Source organism: Carassius gibelio, chromosome B12 (assembly GCF_023724105.1).
Source record: "Carassius gibelio isolate Cgi1373 ecotype wild population from Czech Republic chromosome B12, carGib1.2-hapl.c, whole genome shotgun sequence".
Taxonomy (NCBI): Eukaryota; Metazoa; Chordata; class Actinopteri; order Cypriniformes; family Cyprinidae; genus Carassius; species Carassius gibelio.
This window is the reverse complement of record NC_068407.1, coordinates 7,663,131-7,686,783: the sequence shown is the minus strand read 5'-3', so window position 1 is coordinate 7,686,783 and position 23,653 is coordinate 7,663,131. Positions and strand designations below refer to the sequence as shown.

Here is a 23,653-nt window from a genome sequence, read left to right as displayed (position 1 = left end):
ATATAAATAAATTAAATAGGGTCAAATTGTTTTCATAAGCATTTTTTTTCTGATTAAAAATATAATTTTTGATTAGTGTGGTCATTTTGAGGCTATTTATGTTGGTTATTTTCTTCTCAATTATATTTCAATTTGATTATTTTCCTTAAAACACACACTAAAATGTCCCCAGGCTGACTGAAGGACTTCTCTATAATATCATCCACTAGCATTATATAAAGATCTGTAGGAACGCTGAATTCCTGAGTGTACAAATAAACATATCTGCCTCAGTGTGTGCATGTGTGTGTGTGGTGTAGTGCGTCCCAGTTGTGCATGACCGTACACAAATCTGAGAGAAAGAACGAAGGATGATGAAAAAAAAGAGAGGGAATAATTCTTTTTTTCAAACAGCTCATTATCTGCTTGAGTGTGGCTATATGGCTTGGAGCCAGAATATAATGATGAGCGTAAACTCACAAGGAACAACTAGTTTCTGTTGGAGGTTCTCTCTGGGGACTGTGTTTCCCCCCGATCTCTCTTCTTCTATTCTCTCTTCCCTTCATCCCTGACACATTTGTGTTTGTGCCATGTCATCCGGGCCGCCCGTCTGCTTCCACCGAGGGGGGTACCGGCGTTGTGGCTGCAGCGGCGTGATCATTAGCCCCCACCATTTCCCTTCTCTTTCAGTCCTTGCATACTTGTTAAAATTTCCTCTGTTCCGCTGTCCAATTTTTCCCTCCTGACTGTCCCATCAGCGCCGCCCCCACCCGTGCCGCTGTTACCATAGCGAGGCCCAGGTTATGGTTTAAACATGATGGCCATCCCTTTGAAGCGCAGGGCATCATTCCGCTCATCAGCACGCAGCAGAGCCTGGCACCAATTTAGCCCTGCTGAGGGAAGAGCGAGACAGAGAGGTGTGCCGAGAAGGGCCCCTGCAGGGTCCAATGTCTCAATCTTCTTCCACACCAGCTGAGTGTCAGTGAGTGCCATTTAATTGCCAATCGGAGCGATGGCCTCAGTGCCTGTTTAATGTATAATGACCCTGCCGGTGCGCTCTGTCTGTCATTGGCTTTCTCTTCCTCCATCGAAAAAGAAGGGATAGGAGCAGAGGAACATATCAAAGGGCAGGAACGGGCAGGGGCCTACACTTCCTCCCCCTGTCACCCGGGACGGCCGATACACCTGTACGACTCCAACCCCATTATCAAAACCATGTAGCTCATTTGCAGGATCCGAATCCACGCCGTTCGTGATCTGAAATGTATTTTTTAGGAGGCTGAAGTGTAACCTGGGTGAAAAGCAGATCGCTACATGAAGCCCTGTGTGCTAACTGCATAATAAATGGCGGCAGATAGGGCCATCAGAATTTCTCTGAGCCGGAGACAGGCACCGGAGAGCAACATATGGGCATCTCTTAATCCCGAGGCCTCCTGGAGTTCTCGTCCACTGACTGTGAAAGAAGACAAAGCAAGACTTCCCCCTTCCCTCTCTCTCTCTCTCTCTCTCTCTCGCCCTCTTTATTCACAGAAAAACCATAAACACAATTAATGAAACCTTTTCCTGGTGCTCATTATTTTGCGCAAGGATGCTGGTGACAGCGGACGCCGCCGGTTTTGACACAAACATGCTAAAGCACCTTCCCTCCACAGAGACACAAGACCACCACTTATTAATCTATGCTAATTCAATTACAGATTATCAAAACGCATTAGCTCTTCCCCAGCACATCACCAATCCCCCTAGCCCCCATTCACAAGATTCAATTAGCCTGCACTGGAAATAGGATGATCACAATATAAAGGCCTCATTAGAACAGAATCAGCTGTCACTTAAGTGAAGGTCCAGCGCCGGAGCAGAGGCTGCAGACCCACGCGAAGCAGGCAGAATGGGCTCATTTCAGGCCTTGGCAGGGTACAAACGACTTCTCTATGGTGCCGAGACCTCAAAACACACACGGGGTGAAAGCTGTTGGTGTCAAATGTGTGAAGCCTTGGTTTCAGAGCCAGCTGTTAATAAAAATGGACCTTTAAGAGTCGGGACCAGCTGCAAAGACCCTGTACTCATAAGCAGAGCAGCTGCCAATGCACTCTGATCATCACTGTAGAGCTAAATATTGTGTTTCAGAGCTGTTATGTTTGGCCTGACCACTTTAAACTGTGTGAGGACGATGAAAATATACTAGATGCAAGTGCGAGATTGGGCCTCATTTACTCAGGCAAGCAGAATCAATGTAAACTGTTTGTTTTAACATTCTTGGGTAAATTTGCTGCATTCACTGAGATAATTGACTTTGTTTCATGATTTACTTAGGAAGGAATTTGTAATCTGCGGTTCAAGAGTACACTGTTAATAAGCTATTCTCATATATATATATTTGCATTCAATATGTTGTTGTTCTTCAAGATTTTACTCAAATGTGTTCTGCTCATTTCATGATTTCATGAATCATTCGTAAAACCATTTGTGCATACATTGTCTATGTGCATAACAGCAAATTAAATTAACTTCTCCTTGCATCAAAATTGACCATGTTTGACCAGGTTAAACATCATATGTCCTGAACAGAAACGCTGTATGGAACATTACTTTGAGTTTGGAGAACCTTCTCCAAAGCTTTTCTCCCCTCAAAAATACTCAAACCCAGGCCAGTGTTTAAGAGGTGCAGAAAACCCCTCCCTATGCCTCCCTCCCTGCTCACATTAATCCATCAACGTCCTCTGGTCTAAGCTCGCCAGGCCTCCAGAGCTGCTTTTCCAATCACTCTGCAATTAAACAAGAGTTTGTCCCTGTCTGGAGACGCAGGCTGGGCTTGAGCTGAGTCTCCATTTCTCGAAACTATAAACCAGATCTGCCTCTGTGCCTCTCTGGCTAGTCTCAGCACTACCACCACCGTCATCATCATCCTCTTTGTTTCCGATTAGTGGGGAAAGGCAGAGTAAACCTAGAAGAAGGTGACCACCAAATGAAGCTGTTTGCATCTCACGTTTGTGTTTAAATTACATAAAAGCTACAATGCAAGCGGAGATTTGTCATTTACAGCAAACACCTCCCACTTCTCACATAACAGATGAGTAACAGTCACAAGGGAGCAATCACAGTGACAGTTAAAACAAACAACCCCCCCAACACACAACCATTAGTGCTCTCCTGGGGACATTTGCGTCCAAATCGGCACTTGAACCAGACCCCAACGGGCCACACAAAGCTCTCGCTCAGCATCCAACGACGGCACCCGAAATCTGCAGAGGTTTACTTCTGCATGTGACCATAGTTAAACTGCCAGTCCTCTCGGTCTCTGCCATTCAGAGACGTTATTTAGGGGCCTCATTATAAAATTATAACAATAATTAATATTTTAATACGCAGCGGATCACACGGGACCGTCTTTTTGAACACTGATGCGAGAGCTGTCTCTACTTAAGGGAGAAGTTTGCAAGGGTTTTGACACGCTCGCGTTCTCAGTGAGTCGGCTGTCCCAAGGCTCAACTCACCTTGACATGGATGCATTGACAGTGAGGGCAGTTGGGTAGGGGTGTCTGAAACCTCCCGTCGTGATTGGGTAAACTGGTTGACCTTGCCTAGGAAAAGAAGAAAGGAAGAGAGGTAAAGGAAGGGATGAAAAAGAGAAAAAAGCACTCTCTATGCAGGCGGCTTTATTCTCATTTGATCAGAACAAAAATCTAGGGGATTGCAGAGCACGGATCAAAGGGAAGCAAACTCTGAACAATTTGAATGCCACAAATCTGATAGGAATGGCTAATTAAATTTCATAACCCCGCGCTTGGTGTCGATGGAGGCCTCTCTCCCTGAGCTGAAACTAGGTGTTTTGTTGTGCTAATTAAAGACGAAGCACCGGCCCCTTTAATGGAGCCATCACGCTAATTGAGGTCTACACATCCAAAGACAAACAATAATGAATGTAAATTTATACCAAAATAAAGTGCAGAGAATCAAAGGGCCGTGGCTGCGCTTGGGGCCTCTCTCGGTATTTAGATCACGGTGAGAAAACATTAAATTAACAGAGCTTAATTTGTAGCCTTTTGTCATATTAACAAGTGTTGACAAGAGTTACCAGGGGAGAGCCCCCGTGTGGAATTGTGGGTAAAATACTGGCAATCACAGTTCATTACTCTAATTGGACAATACAGAGACATGCAAAATAGCATTTGCCACAAAGAGGCAATTTAGAGTTTAGGGTGCATTGCTGTGGGCGCCAGCGGTGCCTTTCCAGAAAATGTTTAAACTGTACAGAGGGTTAAGAGTTAGCTTTTGTGTCCCGTGATGGCCGAAGTCTCAAACTGCATCTAAAGTACCCAGAGGCCCACAGCAAGGCAGACAGAGGCCTGGCGAATAGAAGATAAACACTGGCAAACACAACATATTTGAACAAATGCCATCTTAAACATGTCATAATATATAAAGTGGTGCCCAAAAGTCAGGTTCCTCAATAATAATCTGGGATCTGTGATTCATAATCAAAAAAGCACTGATAAAATGTCAATATTCTATTTTAAATATCTTATTTAAGATTTACATGTTTTGATATATATTAAAAATACATATTGAATGACAAATAATTATGTTCAAAACGGACACATTTTTAAGAACTCAGACTTTGGACCCCATTTTGTATCATGTTATAACAGCATCACAAAGACAAAAGAAGAGGAATAAAATTGGGCTGCTTACTGTGGTACTAACCATCCTAGCGGATGGGGAATCTGGCCTACAGTGCCAGGTGACAGGGGGTAGTAGGGGGATATATCTGAAGGATGTGGAGGCCTTGGGATTCCTGCAAGAGAAATATAAAAAAATGCAAAGAAAAGAATGAAGAGAGAGAAAGAGATGTGTATGTGAATGGTGTGAAAATGTTTCTGCTCTTGTCCTGACACAGGAATTCCCAGATGAAGTTTAAGTGTTAAATGTATCCTTTGTGAGATACACAATTGAACAAAGTCAACATCAGAGGGAGGTGGGAGAGAGAGGAGGTTGAGCTCACATGCACAGCTCTAAATCACACGTTCTGATCAAAGCTTGTGGAGGCAGCCACGATGTTGTATGGCACACGGGGGAGAGGAGAAAAAATACAGAGCCCTGTCACATTTGTCTATCGAATCAGAGGATTAACAACGGGCGATAATTGAGGTTCACAAGTCAACAACGCAAACACTGCCGCATGTGTTAAGAGAGACTGACACATTAGCGGTGGATGTCTGTTCAAGTGTGGAAACAGTCCTAATATTGGTTTTAGAGTTTAATGGCCAGTTATCCACATCATAAACAATACATGCGGCGGGTAGAAGGTTTAAAACAACCCTAATTAGGAATTCAGTGGTTTACAATAGCAACAATGGCCAAAAAAAACATTGATCTGACAAGCTAGCTGACTTCGGACTGACTCGATGTACTTCTATTTAGTATGCTTGATACTAAAATTGGTAAATAACTAAAACGAGTGTAAAAATTCTGCTGGCTAATATAAAGCCATGCAGAACAAGGATAACAATGCCTGCACAGCACATTGGCACTGCGTACAGCGGTCTTAATACAATTTGTTAATTAATTAAACTCTAAACTCAATTAAGCGAGCCATTAAGCAGCACATTAAACAGCCTCTGAGTCCTTAAAGAGGCCCTTAGTGATAAGGTCTGTTATGAGAGCAGAAAAAGCCTGTCTAAAATCAACATGCAGGTTGTCGACAGCTTTGAAGAGCAGCTGTTCGACTGTACAGTGTTGCAGAAAAGGAAAATCTTTCTTTGTGTGATGATCTGATTTTGAAACATACCACCAAATGGCATTATATCACACCTGAACAGAAATCTTTTTGTTTTGAGATGAGAATCCTGACAGATACAACACAAGCCTTCAAATCGGGTTTCCTGGTAAATTTCCTGCTCATACAGTTTTCATCCTGGCTGGGAAATATAGATTTCGCAATTGTCCGATTTGTGCGTCATCAAACGATACGTTTCTCCGAATCCGAAAAATAGCTTTGGGGTCCCGCAGTTAAGTAACAGAGCTACATCTCCCAGAAGTCAAGTGGCTCCACAGGCTTAACCGACCCCAGGTCAACAGCTCCATCTCAACATGCACACAAAAGGAGGGGTGCAACCTTGGCCCTGAGCCAAGACGACTCCGAAACGCTCTGATGCATCTTACCAGGTTGCTGTGAATGCAGACTGGCGAGATCACAGTGTAACCGTTACAGCGCTGTTAGTTAACCAGGCCTGAAGGTTAGCCTTGGGTTTCGGTCCTGCCTGTTTTGAAATTCATGAATGTAAAGGAAGACGTGCATGCATATGTACCTGTTTTGGGGTCCACGTCTGCCTGTAGATGTGGAGGGGGGTTCCCAGGCGTGAAGTGCTCATTGCTGTAGGTGATCAGAGGTGTGAGCGGGTGCACATGGTGAGGGTGCTGTACCACGGGGACCTTATTAGACTGGCAAGAAACAGAAAAAGAGAGGGAAGGGGGTGGGAAGAAGAAGAAGAAGCTGTTAATACATGTTTTGAGTTGAGGCAGAAACACACCGGTGCCTCTATTTCAACTCTGCATCCATCACAAACCATATGCCCATTCTCAGAACAGGTTTGTAATTAAAAACACTTTCAGATGTGCACTTTATTGATTCAACAGTCATTGGATGCAGAAAAGACAGTGCCTGATTGCATTACGTGACCAAAAACCAATCACCAAAACCACCTAATAAACCAAATGACAGCCAATCTAAGCATACTCTCGCTCTCCCTCCTTTTATTTCTGGGTTTCCCGCATATCGTGCTCCCACCCCTTCCTCTTCCTTCAGGGTCTGGTTTTGGAAAGGGTTTGCATTATAAAAGATGGTAGAGGAGGGGTGGAGGGGAAGAGAGAAAATCCATTTCTGCATTTTGGTCAAATTGGTTTTAGCTATGTAATCTGCTCTTTGTGCTCTTAAGTGGCACAGGCCCCATTTTCAATTACTCAAGATTACAGCCGAGCAGAGGGGTGCTGAGGCATGGCCTGGCATTAGTGTATTCCCAGTACACGTGACCTAACCAGATTACTGCCGTGCCGTAGATTTGACGGGCCACACGTGGACTGGGATTTGCTTCCGAGCCGACTGACAGGAAAACATCTCGAGCTGTTCGCATGCATGCAGGTTTTGAGGCACCTGCATGTCTGATTGACAGCTGTGCATGTCCCGCAGCACATTCAGAAAAGGGCACATAGGTGCCTCTGTCTTTATTTAAATATTGCCAAATTAAATTCAGCACTTGTGATGTTGTTAAAAAAACAATGGTGTTCAGGACATGGTTTATAAGAGCAGAGGTGAGCCATCCTTTTGTCAGGACTAAAATATCAGAGCTTTGAGAATGGGAAGGACACCAGGGCCCAGGCCTGAGAGGTTCAATCCAGGGCCTCTAAACAGGCACAGAGAGAGGCCACTTCCAGCATTGGGGGGCGTTCCGCTCTGCCATATTCCCAATGAAAGATTAATGAACTGAACAGAGCAGCTCGAGGAAAGAAAAGGGGCTCTGGGGACGTTTCAGGGCCCCTAAGAGCAGAAAACAGCATTGGAGACAGAAAGAGAAATGGGAAAAGGAAAGCACGAACCCGTGGAGAAAAAACAACTAGAGAGAGATAAGATATAAAAATACTTTTTAAAAAGAAAGAACTGTCATCAGAAAAACAGACGGGGATGATGACAGCTGCCAAACACAGCTGACGGGTTTGCCATTAAGAGAACGGTGCCGCAGAGCCCTCTACAGCAAGCTACCCCGTAACCTCCCCCTCAGTAATGATGTGAAAGAATGTTGTCAATTCTCCCTGCGCTGAAAGGCTTTAGTAGCCATTTAAATGAGTTCTTTTGTCCAGGGCCTCTCCATTGAGGGACAGCTCCAAATGGCTGTCCACTGCGGCCACATTCACCCTGAGACAAGCCAAATGATTTACATCACAGTCACTGGGCCTAACAGAACCCCTTTCAAACGCCACACAGCCACACGAATAATAGCCGGGCATCCCGTTTATCTGGCTTCTCGGGAGCCCAGCACGCTATCGCGGCTTGCTACAGTAGCGTTTCTGCCTGCTTCTGCACCTGAACGGATCAGCAAGACCCTGAGAAGAAAAAAGGAGGTCGATTGGAATAGCTAGAAACTTTTATTCTTTGCACAGGAGAAACGCGCCTGCAAAATGACTACTAAAAACGGGGACCTGCATTTAGGCCTTGCACGCAAGCACTTTTCTGTTTGCTTTTTCTTTGTTGTCATGATGCCTTCCGGACAAGACATACAGCTGGACAAAAATAACACGGCGCAATGGATAATCACCATACAAAAACACATTCTTCAAACAAATGTCCCTCCTGAGTGCTATTCAAGTCCATTAAGTCTTCAGTCTTAAGAAAAGCCTCACAATAAATCTGGCTCTATTGACCCCTGTTGCTATTGTACAATGGCTTTACCCTGTTCTTCTAGACATGGCTAATTGTCTCTAGCAACTCGGGGGACTGAGGAAGACCACCTACGACAACTGCATACTGTCAGACGCTAACAAATTACAGAATGAGCATTCTTTAAAACCCTACTTCTAAACAACTTATTGAGTTTAGAGACTGACACACGGAGGTTCAACGAGACGCACAATAAACCCACACAAGGAACACAAAGAAAATATGTGGGCGTCTTTTTCCCTATTATGTGCAAAGAAAGCGGGCTACTTCCTGTTTAATCGTTTGCCAATGCCTCCCACCACAACCATCACAACTACACAGAGGAAAAAAAGGTTAAAGGACTAATTCACATAACCAGGTAAATGATAATGATAATATTACAAAAGAAATGTGGTGATTTCCTGAGAAAACCAGCAGTTTGTAGATGTGTTTGAACGAGGTAAAGAAATATTAAATACTCTTAATGTGTGTCAACAACTCTGTCTGTACAGAGAGTGTTTGAGTAAATCTGTGATGAGATTGACAGTTTCTGCTTGGGGTCATGACCCCTAGTGGTGGTCTTACAAAAGCCTGGCCTGTTTTAATGGACAGGCCATGGAGAGGCCTGTTTGTCTTAGAAGAGCATGTCACACTCATTTTGATGCAGTGTCTATCAAATCCTGTCCTTCACTCTCTCTTCCTCTCTCGTTCACAAACAAAAGTAGTGCGCACACACACACACACTAGTTTTTAGTTATCACAAGGATGACTTTTATATTTACAAAATACACATTGTCACTAAAGAGAAAGAATATATCAGGGTTCACACTCCTTTTGATATATATATATATATATATATATATATATATATATATATATATATATATATATATATATATATATATATATATATATATATATATATATAAAAAATAGTTGTTTTTATAGACATTTAAATATTTAAGACCATATGATCATAAAAAAAGAAAAAAAAACATTTATATACAAATTCTCATAATAAATATTAATTTAAATGAATCAAAATAGAGTTTTTTTAGACAATAAATTATTTAAGAGCAGTTAGAAAAATATATATTCAGTATATAATTTCCATAAATCATAATAAAAATCATTAACAAATAAAAATGTATTTTGATTACATCAGTTGATTATTTTCATTTTTGAGTGACTGTGAAAGTGTTTTTTAGTCAATTAAATAATTAAGAGCACAGCATTATATATATATATATATATATATATATATATATATATATATATATATATATATATATACTGTATACATTTCCATAATAAATCACAATTAAAATAAATAATAATAATAATAACTTAAAAAAAAACAACAACAATTGATCACTTATAGTAAGTAAGTCTTAGCTGATTTTTAAGGGGAAAAAAATCACAATATTTGGTTATAGCGATATATGGTTATTCTGTGAGAGGCCTGTGGAAGACATACAAGGAGAAAGAGGAAGACAGAGGGCCGGACAGCAGCAGGAAAAAGCTGTTGGCATTGCATTTCCGCATGGTGGCACCTTGCAGAGCAATTTAAAGACAAAATGTGAAGGTGGCGACCTTGTGGCCCCTGAGGGCCCGAGCGCCTCTCTCCGCTTTACGGCATGATATGATGAGTTGTCACTGGAGCTTGTGGGCTCTAATGAGCTGTAGTGGGGCTGGGGTGGGGGGGCACACAGGGGGTGTGACATCCTCATGATGGATAGAGGGGCTCTAAGGCCTGCGAAATTCCAGAGCCAGCAAAAAAAGGTGCCAAGGACTTGAACTCGAGAAGCGTATGTGCCAATGGCTCTCATCCAAGCACAGTGGACACACTGCAGAAAACATCCACGCTTGTTTATGTATGGTGATGTTCAAATGAGCAAGAAACAGATGCAGCCAAATCCACGCAGCCAATGTGTGCCGTTCGGAAAAGAAAGCTCGAAATGAGACGGAAGAACTTCAAAAGAATGTGGAACTATGATGATGTCACCGTCACTATAACAACCTTCGTCCGCCCACCGCTCACACACACACACACACACACAAAAGCATACAAACAAAACAAATGCCTAACTATGACTCTCTATGAAAATATAAATAGCAACTTCCCTCCTCTGTTCTCAAAACAGAAAACCATAGTGCCAGTTTTTTACTTCCTTCATATAAAAACAAATATAATACAGAAAACTCTCTCAAGTGGTTAACAAAAATCGGAAAAAAGTGTAATGTTGCTTCTAATGAAATTTAAAGCAACATAAACATGCAGGATTATTTAAAAAATAATTATTAATGCATTTTAAGCCTCAAGTAAATGTAAGAATATTTTATTTCAGTCAATTTAAAGCATTGAAATAAAAAGACAACACAACTAATTTTCTTAAATGCAAATTTAAAGTCACAGGCTAAAAAATACTATCATATTTGTTCATATATTATGACTTCACTTCCTTTTGATCAGACACTTTTTAACTAAATGAACATCTTCAAATGCCATATCCATCACTCTATCACTTAGTTCTTCCTTATGAAACACACACACACACACACTCAAAGACATCTTAAGCCACTCTGAAGCAGATAAAATGACAGTGCATCCTTTACCATAGTCCATTCTAACAAAAGCAGAGAGAAGATTTTAAAAGGCCACAGTGTGAAAGCAGCGTGTGTATTAGCGCTGAGCACTTACCCAGGCATTAAGACTGAATGGCCAGCAGCCAACCTGCTGCAGAAGAGCCAGCCCAGAGGCCAGAGAGCCAGTCTTTCCTCCCCTCTCCTCCAGCCCCAGTGAAAGGCCTTCTCTCGGGTACATGAGCAATGCCGCGGCCCTCCCCTATCCTCCACCTCTCACTCCCGCCAACGAATAAGAGTGTTTCTCCTTTCTTCCCTCTCTTCTTGTTCTTTTTCAACCTTCGCTTCTTTCCAAAAACTGCTATTGTGCTTTAGCGGGTGCATGTGTGTGTCCCACACCAAAGGGTCGCACACACAGAAGTTCACGCGCAAGCCATTGTTTTTTTTGCTTTGTTTTGTTTAGTTTTTTTTCTTTTCGAGCGGATCACAGTGAGAGCTGCGTCTCAGGACATCCGGCAAGGCCTGTCCTCCGCCGGCGGATAATCACTCATTTCTCCGTCAGGTTTTCCTTCAGCGGTCAGTCGCTCCAGCTCAAAGTGATACGTTTTTTTTTTAAAAGATGAAGAGGAATCTCACTTGATAGTTGTCAGAGCTGCAGAGATGTCTTCCCACAAGCAAAGAAACATGAAAAACCACTAGGAAAAAAGCTTATTATGGTTGTGCATGTGTCTGTCCAAGTTTGTGTGTGTGTGAGTGTGTGTGTGTGTGTGTGTGTGTGTGTGTGTGTTTGTGTGGGTTCTGCTGTGCCTCCAGGATGCCCAAAGACGAACTAGCAGCTTGAAAAGCCTTGGCTACAACAAGGTAAAGCGAGCAAGGCAAGAGAAGAAGACAGAAAGAGAGAGAGCGAGAGAAAAGACAAGAGAAAACAACATCCACAAAGGGAGGGCAAGATCAGCAAAGTGTGGCAAGCAGTCACTTAATTTGGACAGTCCCCTCTCTAAGCCCCCCATCTGGGGGAGGATGGACGAAAAGGGGAGAAAGGTATTTGTCTCCGTTTTGACATGGATGTGACATTAATGTGGGGTCTTGTTTCTATAGTTTTATTCCCTCTTTTTCTTTTTTAGGGGAATAAAAAAAAGCTCCCACACATTTAACTCTTCACAGCCAAGGCCCTTGGTGCACCTACGCCATAAATCCTTTCTTTTATTTATGTGTATTTTTTTTTTTACTTCGCTTTCTTTAAATAATTATTTTAATACGAACCACCTGGATTCACATTCCCCAAAAAACAAGGGAATAAAAAAACAAATTAAAAACTTTTTTTTTTATATAACTATCAAAAAATGTGTATCTTTCCCTTGTTTTTTTTTATTTTATTTCAAATTTAATTTTTACATAGCCACAGATATCCCACTATTTAAAACGTAAAAAATTTTAATTTAAAAACACACTGCCAGAACTAAAAAAACAACTGTCATTACATATTAAATTATTTTGTACAACTTTGTTTTTCTCATATATTTAACCAATTTTTTGAAACCGAGAAAGTGCGCATGCTGTTTTTTCAGTACTTCAATTTTCCCTCCTTTTCTCCTCGCCACTGTTCGGCTGCTGTCCTTCGTTCCTAAATGCCAAAACAAAACCCTGGGAATGTCCTCTACAAGACTCACACAAAAGCCAGCCTGACAAGTAAAAGAGCCCCGGCAACGTGGCAGCTAATTGCCTCCCCTCCCTCTATTCAGCCGGGCCACCACGCTCCTACGGCCCCCCTCTGTCACACGTGCAATTTCTTAAGTAAACTAGCAGTTCGGTCGCCGCTGACCGGCCGCCTGCAAACACCCGGCACAATGATGCCAAGCCGAACGCAGCCATAAAAGATCAAAAACTTTATCATGAGTCATTCTTAAATAACGAGGAAATAAATACATAATTAAATAAATGTAATGCTATTAAGAACATTGAAAAAAAATACTTCCACTGATTCTACAAGGTAAACTCCTATTGTAAAGAAGACCTCTGCTAATAATATATGAATTTATTTTGATGCCAAAGAAATTAAACTAACAATTACAATTAACTATAATTAAAATAGACTTTATAATAGATGAATTTTAAAGACAATTAAATATTACAATTAGAAATTCTCTTTTGAAATGAAGAGTATTTTTTAAATAGATTAAAAAAACAGGATGACATTTCATTCTGAATGAGATGCGTCTATTAACTGTGTATATAAAAAATGTGTATATAAATAGTAGAGTTATTTTTATAAAAAGCAAAAGACAATTATAAATCATAATTTGTATTTGTTTCAAAATCTCAACATTTGTTTATTTTAACATTACCATAATAACACTGACAAAAAAAGATTATTTTCAGAATCTAAACTGTAACTGATTCTTTAAATTGTATATTATAATTGAAATAACAATTTCAATTTGTAAAACATTTATAAAACTCTATGCTTTGCAAAGAAAAACGAATGAGAGACTGTCAGACAATGCAATCAAACTCAACACCCTTTCATTATCAAATCGTGACAAGCTGTCACTTAACAACTTAAGTGATATAAATTGCAAAATGTCAGGCACATACACACAAACAAAAAGACAAAAAATCCTAAAGTAGCTGCCAAAAAAAATAATAAAGCCGCTCAACAAATACAAATCGAAATAACGTGACATGAAAATGTGAAATCTTACCATTTAAATGGGCTCTATATGGAATAGGGTCCTGATGCTGCTCGGTTCCTGGTTAAAACAAGCATGCTGGCACTCGCCGTAGCGCTTTGACTACAACAAGATGCACATCACTATGTCATCCTCTAATCCACTGGAGGGCAGCACCACATCTACAGCAGCCCTCCAGCTCTGATTGCCTGAGCCCGATAACACAAAATACCCAGAGACGACAGGCGCTCTTCCCCAACCCACAGCCCGGACGCTGGCGGCCGGTGCTGGCCACCTTCAGCAAGGTCCTAGGAGCCCAGACTGCCTGCACTCCTTCAGCCATTCAACAAAACACAACGGCTTAGTCCTTCTCTCACTCTGCGGGAAAGAAAAAGAGCCCTCTCTCACTCTCTCTCTGTTTCCCCTGCTCATCTTCATATCCTCTTTATTAAGCTCTTTTGAGTCCATCTCTTTTTTTCGGATAAGTTGAAAGGACAGCAAAAAAAAAAACTGAGAAAGAGCGCGAGGCTTTCCGTTCCCTCTCCTCTTTGCAAACATAAAGGTACTCGAGGCTCTTCTATAGGAGTTGCCCTAACTTGGCTAAACTCAAGCAGCAGGGTGTCCCTCGTCATGTCAGTAATCCCCAATGCCACGCTCCATTCACAGCGCCGGCGAAAATAAAACGCAAAAATAAAAAGAAAGTGCAGAAGGAGCCAAAGAGCGAGTAATCCGATCCGACCGGGGAGTCTAGCGGCGGCCACCACACTACTCAACCCCGCGGTCCTGACTGTCGCGCCCCACCAAAAAATTTGATGTGCGATGACAAACGCATGAAAGCCGAGGAAAAAAATTAAAAGACGGCTCTGACATTTATAAATTAAAGAGGTCTGTGCTTGGCAGGGCACTGAGCTTTTCGACATGCGAGAGCATCTTTGGAGACGTCACGCTGAAAAAAAGTAAGTGCCCGAACTTAAAAATGACAGAAATAAAGGCTAAATTAACCACAACAACTGCTAAAACCAAACAAATTCGAAACGAGCCAGTTGCTTTTCTTCTAGATGAGCAATAGGAAAATTAAGCATGGCCAACTGATGGCTTGAAGTGAGGTAGCCCACTCTTAAAGCCGTGATCCGACCATACACCAAACCACCGCTGTGAGCCTTTAAACCATAGCAGAAAAAAATCACTATTGATCTTCAAATGGCGATAATTGAAAAGATCAAAAAGATTCAACAAAAAGCAGAAAGTGCTGACTTACCATGTTATGTTCCTCTTTCTGTTGCAACTTTTTGTTAAAAAAAAAAAAAAAAGAAAAAAAGAAGAGGAAAAAGAACAATATTTGCTCAAAGATGCAGCATCGGAGGTGTCAGATTTGTGTGGCACCCTCTTGATCGTATTACTTCTGCAGTCCTGGCTTCCAATGTGTCTGAACTTTTTTTCCTTTTCTCTTTTATTTTGTTTGTGGTACCTAGCCCCCTTTTTTCGCTTAAGACTTTAAAAGCCTTCAGCTCAGTAAACCAGCACAAATTATCTTGCCACCTTGCGCAGCTCTGATGCTTTGGCCGCTAACTTTGGAAAGCCCTTTACTACCGCATCAAAATTAGCATTGTCAAAGCAGTTAATGAATATTAATATTGTATTTGTCATTGGAGCTGGCCCGTTGCTGAACTCCAAGTCATCCATCAGGGACGAGATTAAGCACACAATTATTTCTGACTGACAGGGACCAAATCTGTGAGGTTTTTTTTACCCCCAACAATTTAAAGAAAAAGACACAATATCATCTTAAGGTGTCTCCCAGGGACAAGAGACCAGATTAATACACTTTTAATGAAGCAAGATTTCATCATGCGTGTGCAAACACAGCAGAAAAAAGCAGCGATCTGATTCATAATTTCGTTTTTTTTTTTCTGAATTTAACAAAAACAACAGAACAAATTTCCAACCAACGCAAAGCTCCAAATTTAAAGTCAAGAACATTCTGTTTTCACCTTTTGTTGTTAAATACATTTTTATATGACACCAGAAAATGTTTAATAAACCAAGCAATATAAAAACAACCAGGAGAACTATCAATTTAGAACAGAAATTCAAGCTCATCATTGTCATTATAATTTAACAGCATGTTCTATTGCTCTCCGCGGTGCAGAGCCGGCTGCTCCAGACCACACAGACAGCTCAGCAGCGCATTCACAAACCAAAACTGCTAAACACTCACTGCCATAAAATACAACCAATATTGGTAAACTAAAATATAATAAAACTAAACAAAATGATTTGATCAAGATCATTCTTACCTCAAGTTATCAAATAAATTGTAACATTCCATTTAAAGCCGATAATAATGTATGGTCCATTGGAACAGCACATCCATGTATTAAATCACAGAGATAAACATAAAAATCTTCAAATATGTTTTTTATAATCTGAAAGAAATTGAGATTGAAAAAAAAGACTCTTTCAGACTCTCTTTACCAGCTTTAAGCAGCTTTACCACCAGAAGACTAAATAAAATAAAAAACGCATTAATCTAGGATCATTCCTGTCACATTCTTTCTCCCTCTTTATTCATAAAAATAAAAGAGTAAAAAACGTATTGATGGGGGACAGATGCGAGCATACAAATTGTGTCGGGCCAGCGATTCAGTGTGGGTTCGGGTCAAGCTGTGGTGCGGCAGGCTATCGCTGACCATCAGTCGGTCACTTAATGCCATTAGCAACCCTTAGATGAACATTTTAAATTGGGCTTTTGTTCTGGAGTTCTGCCCCGACCCCTTTAGCCAAGGGTGGTCCATATATCCACGTTTCTCCACCAAAAATAAGAAAAGCCGCTTAAGAACCATTTACAATTTTTTTTTTTTTCTTTTTTCTTTAATGTTCAAATGCCGCCGCGGCTGTGATCTGCGCATTATTTTTCCCCCTTTAATTCTCTTTATTTAAACATTTATATTTGCCAAGTTATTTATCATTACATCAGCTGAAAATCAGATAATTTTAGTTTCCTTAAAAAATATATTTTCATTTCTGTTTATATGACAGAGTATGTTAAATATCATATAATTTAAAAAAATGCTATTTAATTGCATTTAAAATGCATTTAATTGTATATTCAGATTTTAAATGAATAATTTCCTGTAAAACAAATAATAATAAATCAAAGACAAGACAAAGGGAAAGGAATTTTCTTTGTTAAACAAATGATTACTATTAGAAACAGGTAAAAGTACACAATAAAATGAATTATAATTATTAAAAATGGTACAAATAATTCAACATTAATATAGGCAGTTTTATTTAGATTATAAAATATATAATCACAATACACCTTGTAACACAATATCCACAACGGTCTTAAATCTTAAGATCTTAAATCTTACAAAAAAAGATACACAAGGCAGTGTGTGCAGAGATTAAAAAATGCAGCACTTGAAAATGCGATGTTTGCATGAATCAATGTCAAGTAGAGAAGAACGGACAGAGATGAAAAGACGCCGTGTCTTAATGCGCACCGAGAGAGAGGGAGAAGAAGGTGCGATGCGCGCGTGTGTGTGTCCGTGTGTGTGAGCGATGAAGAAGAGCGGCGAGACGCGAAGAGGGAGCCGCTGTGAGCCCGAGAGTGTCGACCCAGCACGATCACATCAGCACTGGTATCAAATTAACTCTCAGACTTTGAAACTTATTGATCTGCTATTAAGACACTGGTGAACTTGATGAAGTGAGTGCTGTAGGTGACGCGGTGGCTTCAAAGTCTCGCACAAGCCACATAAAACAACCTGCTTTGATCAAAGCAAGAGAGGGAGCTTCAGAGGAACCCCCAGTTCCACTCGTCGCCGATCCGCTTATGTGGACCCCCAGTCCAGTGTGATCCTCAACCCCCGTCTCCTCCAGAACAACCACCACTACATATACTAACCTGACAAATGACAGCAAAATGTACAGAGCTTTACAAAACAGGTCCATGCGCAAACAAATTCAGCTCGGAATTGACAGATAAGTGTAATTCACAATGCATTAAAATCTTTTTTTAGTCTCCAGATTTTTTTACACCATAAAACACTATTTAGAGGGAGGGGAGAGTATTAACAATGTTAAAAATGCACCGGTAACAACATCATTGTATAATAAAATATGATCCCTTTGGCAAATCTTCACATCTCACTCTGCGCTCTGCTGATCACCGCTATGTTCGTGCCACTGGGTGGAGATATAGCAGTTAATAATACCATTTCACTTGATAATGATTAGACAGCATTAACAAATATTGAAGGGAAAAAGGTCATTTTAAGTCCCGTTTCATAGACAAAACAATAATAAAAAAAATAACACATTTGAATTTCACTCTAGGCAGCAGCCTCTATTTTATCTCTTTTTCTTTTCTTTCTATAACGAAGTCTCACTATAAATGGATTTCAATGAGCTTATTTATAAATATAGGAGCAAAAAAGCTCAGGTTTGCACACAAGTTCCTGGCCTAGAGGGTTTGCCTAAAATAAATATTAAATATTAACAACTAAATGAATCATGGTAAGGACAGTGTTTGTACTCGGGCTCCAAATCTCAAGAGGAGCGTGCCTTGGCTCCGAGTGCTAGCGCTAAGCTGCGTCTATGTAATTAAAAGCATAAGCAGATGACAAATAGGAGATATTTAAACATTTGCTGTGTGTTTCTCTTTCCTCCTCCACGCTAATTTATTTAGTTAAGGGAGAAATCAAAGAGGGGGTGTTAAGCATTTCAGCGGGAGATGACAGTAGGTTTAAACAGGGCTCAGGAACATGACAGCTTGCACGGAGCAGAATGAAAATCCTGACAATTGGTTTGATGATTATAGTATGCTTTTTTTATACATAAATATATGCATGTGTATTTAGAAAAAAAACTAAAAACTAAAAACAAAGCCAAAATCTGTTTAAATTGAGCTGCTATATTGTCATATTCCGTGAATAAAGAGTAAATAAAAAATGCTCAATTATGTATACAGTTCATATTTCTGCCAAGCTAATTCTGCAGTTATTTTCCATTTAAATCTGTTGTTCTGTTGCAATGAACCAATGTCAACCCATAGCCCTATTGCACAAAAAAAAAAAAAAAGAACACTAAGAAATTCAGAGCAAAAAAAAAAAAATGCCTACGGCGCACATATCATTTTTAACCCACTTGCAATATCTAACTAAAAGTTATCACTTCCATTGTGACAAAAAGAAAAAATACATAAGGGGTGATGATGGGTGGAAGGAGAGGCAAGAGCAAAAGAAGGAGAAAGAGAAGAAGAAGAGGAGGGAAAAAAGAGCCCTGTGCCACAAGCATATATAAGAGAACTTTCACCAATTAGTGAGGAGAAACAGGAGAGGGAGCTGCCGCAGAGATGGTGCTCAAAGAGCCAGGCCTTGCGGCGAAGCTGTCATGTCGGCTGGATTGATCAACAGGCCTGCTATTTCTAATGGCATGTTGTCATGAAGCTGCAGCCATGGGGAGCCACCTGCCTCACTCCTTGTAGACAGCAAAATATATGTGTGTGTGTGTGTGTGTGTGCAAAAAAAAGAAAGAGGGGCTTATGGTGTTTGTGTCTGTCGTGGGGGTGGGGGGGGGATTCCAACACCATACTTTTACTTCAACTATCAATTTGAGAAAAAACTCGATACCTCCTCCCTGTTACTCCTTGACACCCTCCCCATCCCTCAGCTGTTGAAATGACAGGTGCACTACTGCTCTTTTCTTAGCACCCAGAACGCAACATAAAGCCCTGGCTACGGCAATATGGCGAACATTCGGGAACAATAGATTTACCGCGACCGTTTTCCGTGTGGAAAACGTATAAGTGGTCCTTCGAAAGGGTGCTTTTATGATCAACCTCTTTGATGCCACAACAAAATATCGCTAATTATCTAAACGTTAAAATAGCTAGCTAATACGCAGATCAGATCAAGCACAAAACAAAAAAGCGCGAAACATTTTCGAAAAATGAGCAAGGATGTTTCATGCTTCTGTGGACACAAACAAGTAGCCGTCCTTCATTTCGACTCTCCACGGGCGCAGAAGTGCTGCCTCACTAACGATGAAAAGTCAAATAAAAGTTACAGAACTTTCGAGTTCAAGGTAGCGCTAGCCATTTTGAGTGTATGTCACGTACAGGTAACCTTTTTATCAGGTCCGCCTCTGGTCTCATCAGTCGATGAAATTCTCTGCCCGCGGCGGTGGCTTAGCCGAGGGACACCAACCAATAGAAAAATATTTCATTGTGTTAGCATTTCAAATGCCGAGTGGAGCGCGGGGGGCGAGGAGGGCCGGGAGAAGCGCTAACCGATCATTGCCAGTGGAATTAATTGGCTATTCCGAGAATAATGTCCCTTACTGTGGGTCCTTGGAGGGCTGAACACTAGCAGAGTCTACGATTTTTTATTTTTTTTGTTGGGTGTCTTCAAAAAGGACCGCTTGGGGGTACTGGCCGTATTAGGGTTTTAGCTCATTCCCCTAAAGGGCGGGAAAGAAATAATCAGAGCCAGTGAACCGAACTCGGCTAATCCGCACCCTAATTAAAAACACAGAACCCCATTACACCTAGCCATATTGCCAATTGAAAAAAAAAAAGTATATATATATACACATTTCAGATCAAAACTGAAATTACAGAGAACTACTTTTTAAAAAACAATTAATTAACAGACGAAATTTAGCTGATAACCAAAAATGGCGGAAACATGCACACGAATGTCTCGAACAATGGATTGAATTCGGCTCGCGGCCAGCATTCGATAAATGGCTAAAGATGGAGCGACTGTGGTGGTGCTCCAATCCTTTTATTCAAGGGGATTTGAATTTAAGCTCTTTTCCACATTGGCCAAGCATATGCATTGACCCTAACTGATATCTGTGCATCTCTTAGACATATCTTTATCTAACCTTTTTTTAAAGCCCTGTGCCTTTTCAAACTCAAAACAGCATTAAGAATAAGTATTGTCTGGAGTGGGAGGGTATCCCTGGGAGACAGTTCCTTCGAATTGTTGGGCCTGGTTCGAGGAAGGAGTCTGCAGGATACACAGCTGCTTATGCACACCAGTCAGATGCTCTGAGTGCAGAGAGATAAACAAAACAAACTGCAGAAAAAAAAAAGAAAAAAACATCCCAAATGTTCTATCTTCCCACAACGGGTTTCGGCGGGTGTCGATTTCATCCCATCCGAAGATGTATGGGCGATGCAGCAAGGCCCTATTATACGATTTTCCTTTGCTCATTGTGAATTCCGTCAACGAAGTCAATCTTATTAACTTCCGCGCTGGTTCACACATGACATTTTCTTCAATTTTCTCGCCGACATCAAAAACATCAATTAGCAGCTCGAAAATAGGACGGAGCGAATGACAGAGTACGATAACACAGACTTATTTGAAGCTAAGAGTAAATCTATTCTCCGGTTTCTGAATGTGTTCATTACAATTTTCAAAGAAGACCTCCAAATAGCAAAGAAATTAAATTTTTCTCCTAGAAATGTCCAGATTTTTTTTTGTTGTAATCCTGTCTGTTTCCTGCCCTCGGTGTGTGACACAAAAGCGTAATGGTGCTGCATTCTTGCTCATTCTTTCATTATAAAAAATGAAATAAATAGCACACATGTAATAAAAAAAAAATTATATATATGTATATATATATATATGTGTGTGTGTGTGTGTATGTATGTGTATATATATGTGTGTGTGTGTGTGTGTATACATATTCCTGCTCCTTCTGTCATACTATCGATCAGTTTCCTGTTATTCTTTTGTATCTCAAAATTCAAAGAAACATGATCCTGCGCATTAATAAATTGAGCTTTCCGTCCTTTTATTTTCTCCCTGTAAATAAAAAGCATGTAACTCAATAAACTTCTAATAGTAACCTTTAAGTAAAAGGTTATTTCTGCTGATAGCCAAACATTATTACACCGCTTCCCCGTGCTTATGTTACATCTCCAAGGGGGTGAACACAAGCAACTTCAGTGGCCCTGGAAAAACACTCTGGTGGAGTGCATGTGAGAGGAGACGTAGGATCACATTCCTCCGGCCCATTGATTTCTGATCTTTTGACATTATTTAGCTGCTTCCTATTTTCTCGGCTGTCTGTTTTTTCCATGTCGTGAAAGACAGCGATGTCCAAACAAGCGACGGTTGGGATATCTACTATCTGTCAAATGCCTGGGCTCTTCCCGGCACTGCAACAGTGGAGCGTACTGACACAGTACCGAGAATCGCCAGGATGAAAATATCACTCTTTATAATGGGGCCTAATCAGATTTCGGATGCCATTTGCCTTCTAGCGAACGCTGGATGGGTGTCGTGGAGCTGCAGCGGTGTAACCTATACACGTCCCGTGTCCGTCTGCGCTCCCCATCCATCTGCCCCTCGGAGCGGAGTATTAAGAATGTAACATTTATCAAATGACTGATCACCAAAGGGGATCAGTGAGAAGATCTTTCAAAGGGAGTGCTGAAAGAGTATTCTGACCTCCGACTCAATTGATTATTTCCATAATGCAGTTTTTCTTGACAATCAACACTTCAGATTAACAACGGCTTTCCCTCACAAACGTTGTTTTTCTACTGATGTGCTGAAACACACACACACACACACACACACACACGCATTCACAAAAACAAACCTTACGTTAAAAATCTTCAAAAGTCATTAACCCATTAAATCATTCATTTTAGCAATGAGTACTGAAGAAGCATCTGATTTTGGTCAGACCACCGACCTGGGCTTTACAAATTATTAGCCTACATCTAAATAATCTAAATGGTGACAGTAATGTCCTCCAGTCTGACACTAATGGACTTTCATTGAGGTAAAAAAAAAACTAAAAAACAATACAGGGGCTGAGAGACCAAGGAACGCCTTTTTTGCAGTCCCGATGAGGTTTCAGTGACCCCTGGTCTAATTCAGCTAACCTACTAAACCAACATAATGTGAGCTGGACGACTGCAGTTGTGGTTTATAAGAGAGCTTATAATAAAATTATACATTTTACAAATAATTTCAATGACAATGTTCACATGCCGAAGCACAGAAATCATTTCTCCTTTAAATTCTAAGTGAGTTCATAGAGATGTGCCACAAATTAATACAATCATCCATTCTCCAGTGAACTATGAATTTAGCCACAGCACAAGATGTGCGTTCTAAATAACATCCTGTCCGGGCATCCTTTCTCATTTAGTGATTATTCATCCCTCGGCTAATTTAACCTTAAGAAAAAATTAAATAAACAGGTCTACTTCCTACCATTACTTTTATAATAACTAATTTTTTAGTTAATTTTAGCACAACCATGTCACTTTAGTACTACTCTTTGCATCTACCTTTCCAATTACTTTTAGAGTTTGGGATTTACAAATTTGCTTTCATGTCCTATGTTGGCAGATAAGTCTCCAGCTCCTGGCCATGAAAGCAGCTTTTTAATGAGCTGCGCTGAGGTTAATTGGTTCGCTAAGATCCCCAAGTCATGTGTCTCAATATGAAATTAAGCCATTTCCTGGAGTTTCTCTGACTTATTTAATTAAAAACACTTCAGCCCAATTTTCATTTGCCGAAGTATACAGTATACGCTGCGGTATGCTTGGATTGGGACGGGTTTTTTTTTTCCCTTTCCTTTTGAATATGCATTTGTTCATCAAGAACAATTAATCTGGAGTGTGCAGCATGTACTATTAGCATGAGAGTATTCTCTCTGCCACTATAATGTTATTCTACACGGTCATGTGTTATTTACAGCAGGAATAAAAGTCTTATTTATTTCAATGGCACATTCTGTATTTATTTTGATTCCTTCCACATTTTGAAATTTCCCTTTTTTCCAACACATAGCTGCACAAATTAAGAGGGGCAACGATGATGATTCAACAGCTAAATATGACAAATTATTGAGTTACTGGCAAATGTTAATGTTAATGTTAATAGTCACTCGCTCTATAATCAAAAAAAACATTTATAATAAAAAAATAAATAATAATAACAATAATAATAATAATAATAATAATATATAT

General features: G+C 40.4%; 1 protein-coding gene across 33 annotated transcripts in view; it reads right to left on the bottom strand.

Moving 5' to 3' along the window:
* Positions 1–23,653, bottom strand: part of LOC127969142 (transcription factor 7-like 2) — an 85,744-nt gene that overhangs the window by 10,075 nt on the left and 52,016 nt on the right. For 32 of the 33 annotated variants that reach the window (XR_008156223.1, XR_008156225.1, XM_052570877.1 and 29 more), the window contains 3 exons: positions 6,288–6,420; positions 4,672–4,774; positions 3,474–3,560 (listed from right to left, as the gene is read on the bottom strand). Coding sequence is in view for 31 of the 33 variants with exons in the window: in XM_052570877.1 (XP_052426837.1) it covers positions 3,474–3,560; positions 4,672–4,774; positions 6,288–6,420 (323 nt within the window). In the remaining 2 variants the exon portion in view is untranslated. Of the gene's footprint in view, positions 1–3,473; positions 3,561–4,671; positions 4,775–6,287; positions 6,421–11,090; positions 12,073–23,653 lie in introns of those variants that run through there. The other variant, XM_052570881.1, reaches the window with a different exon arrangement.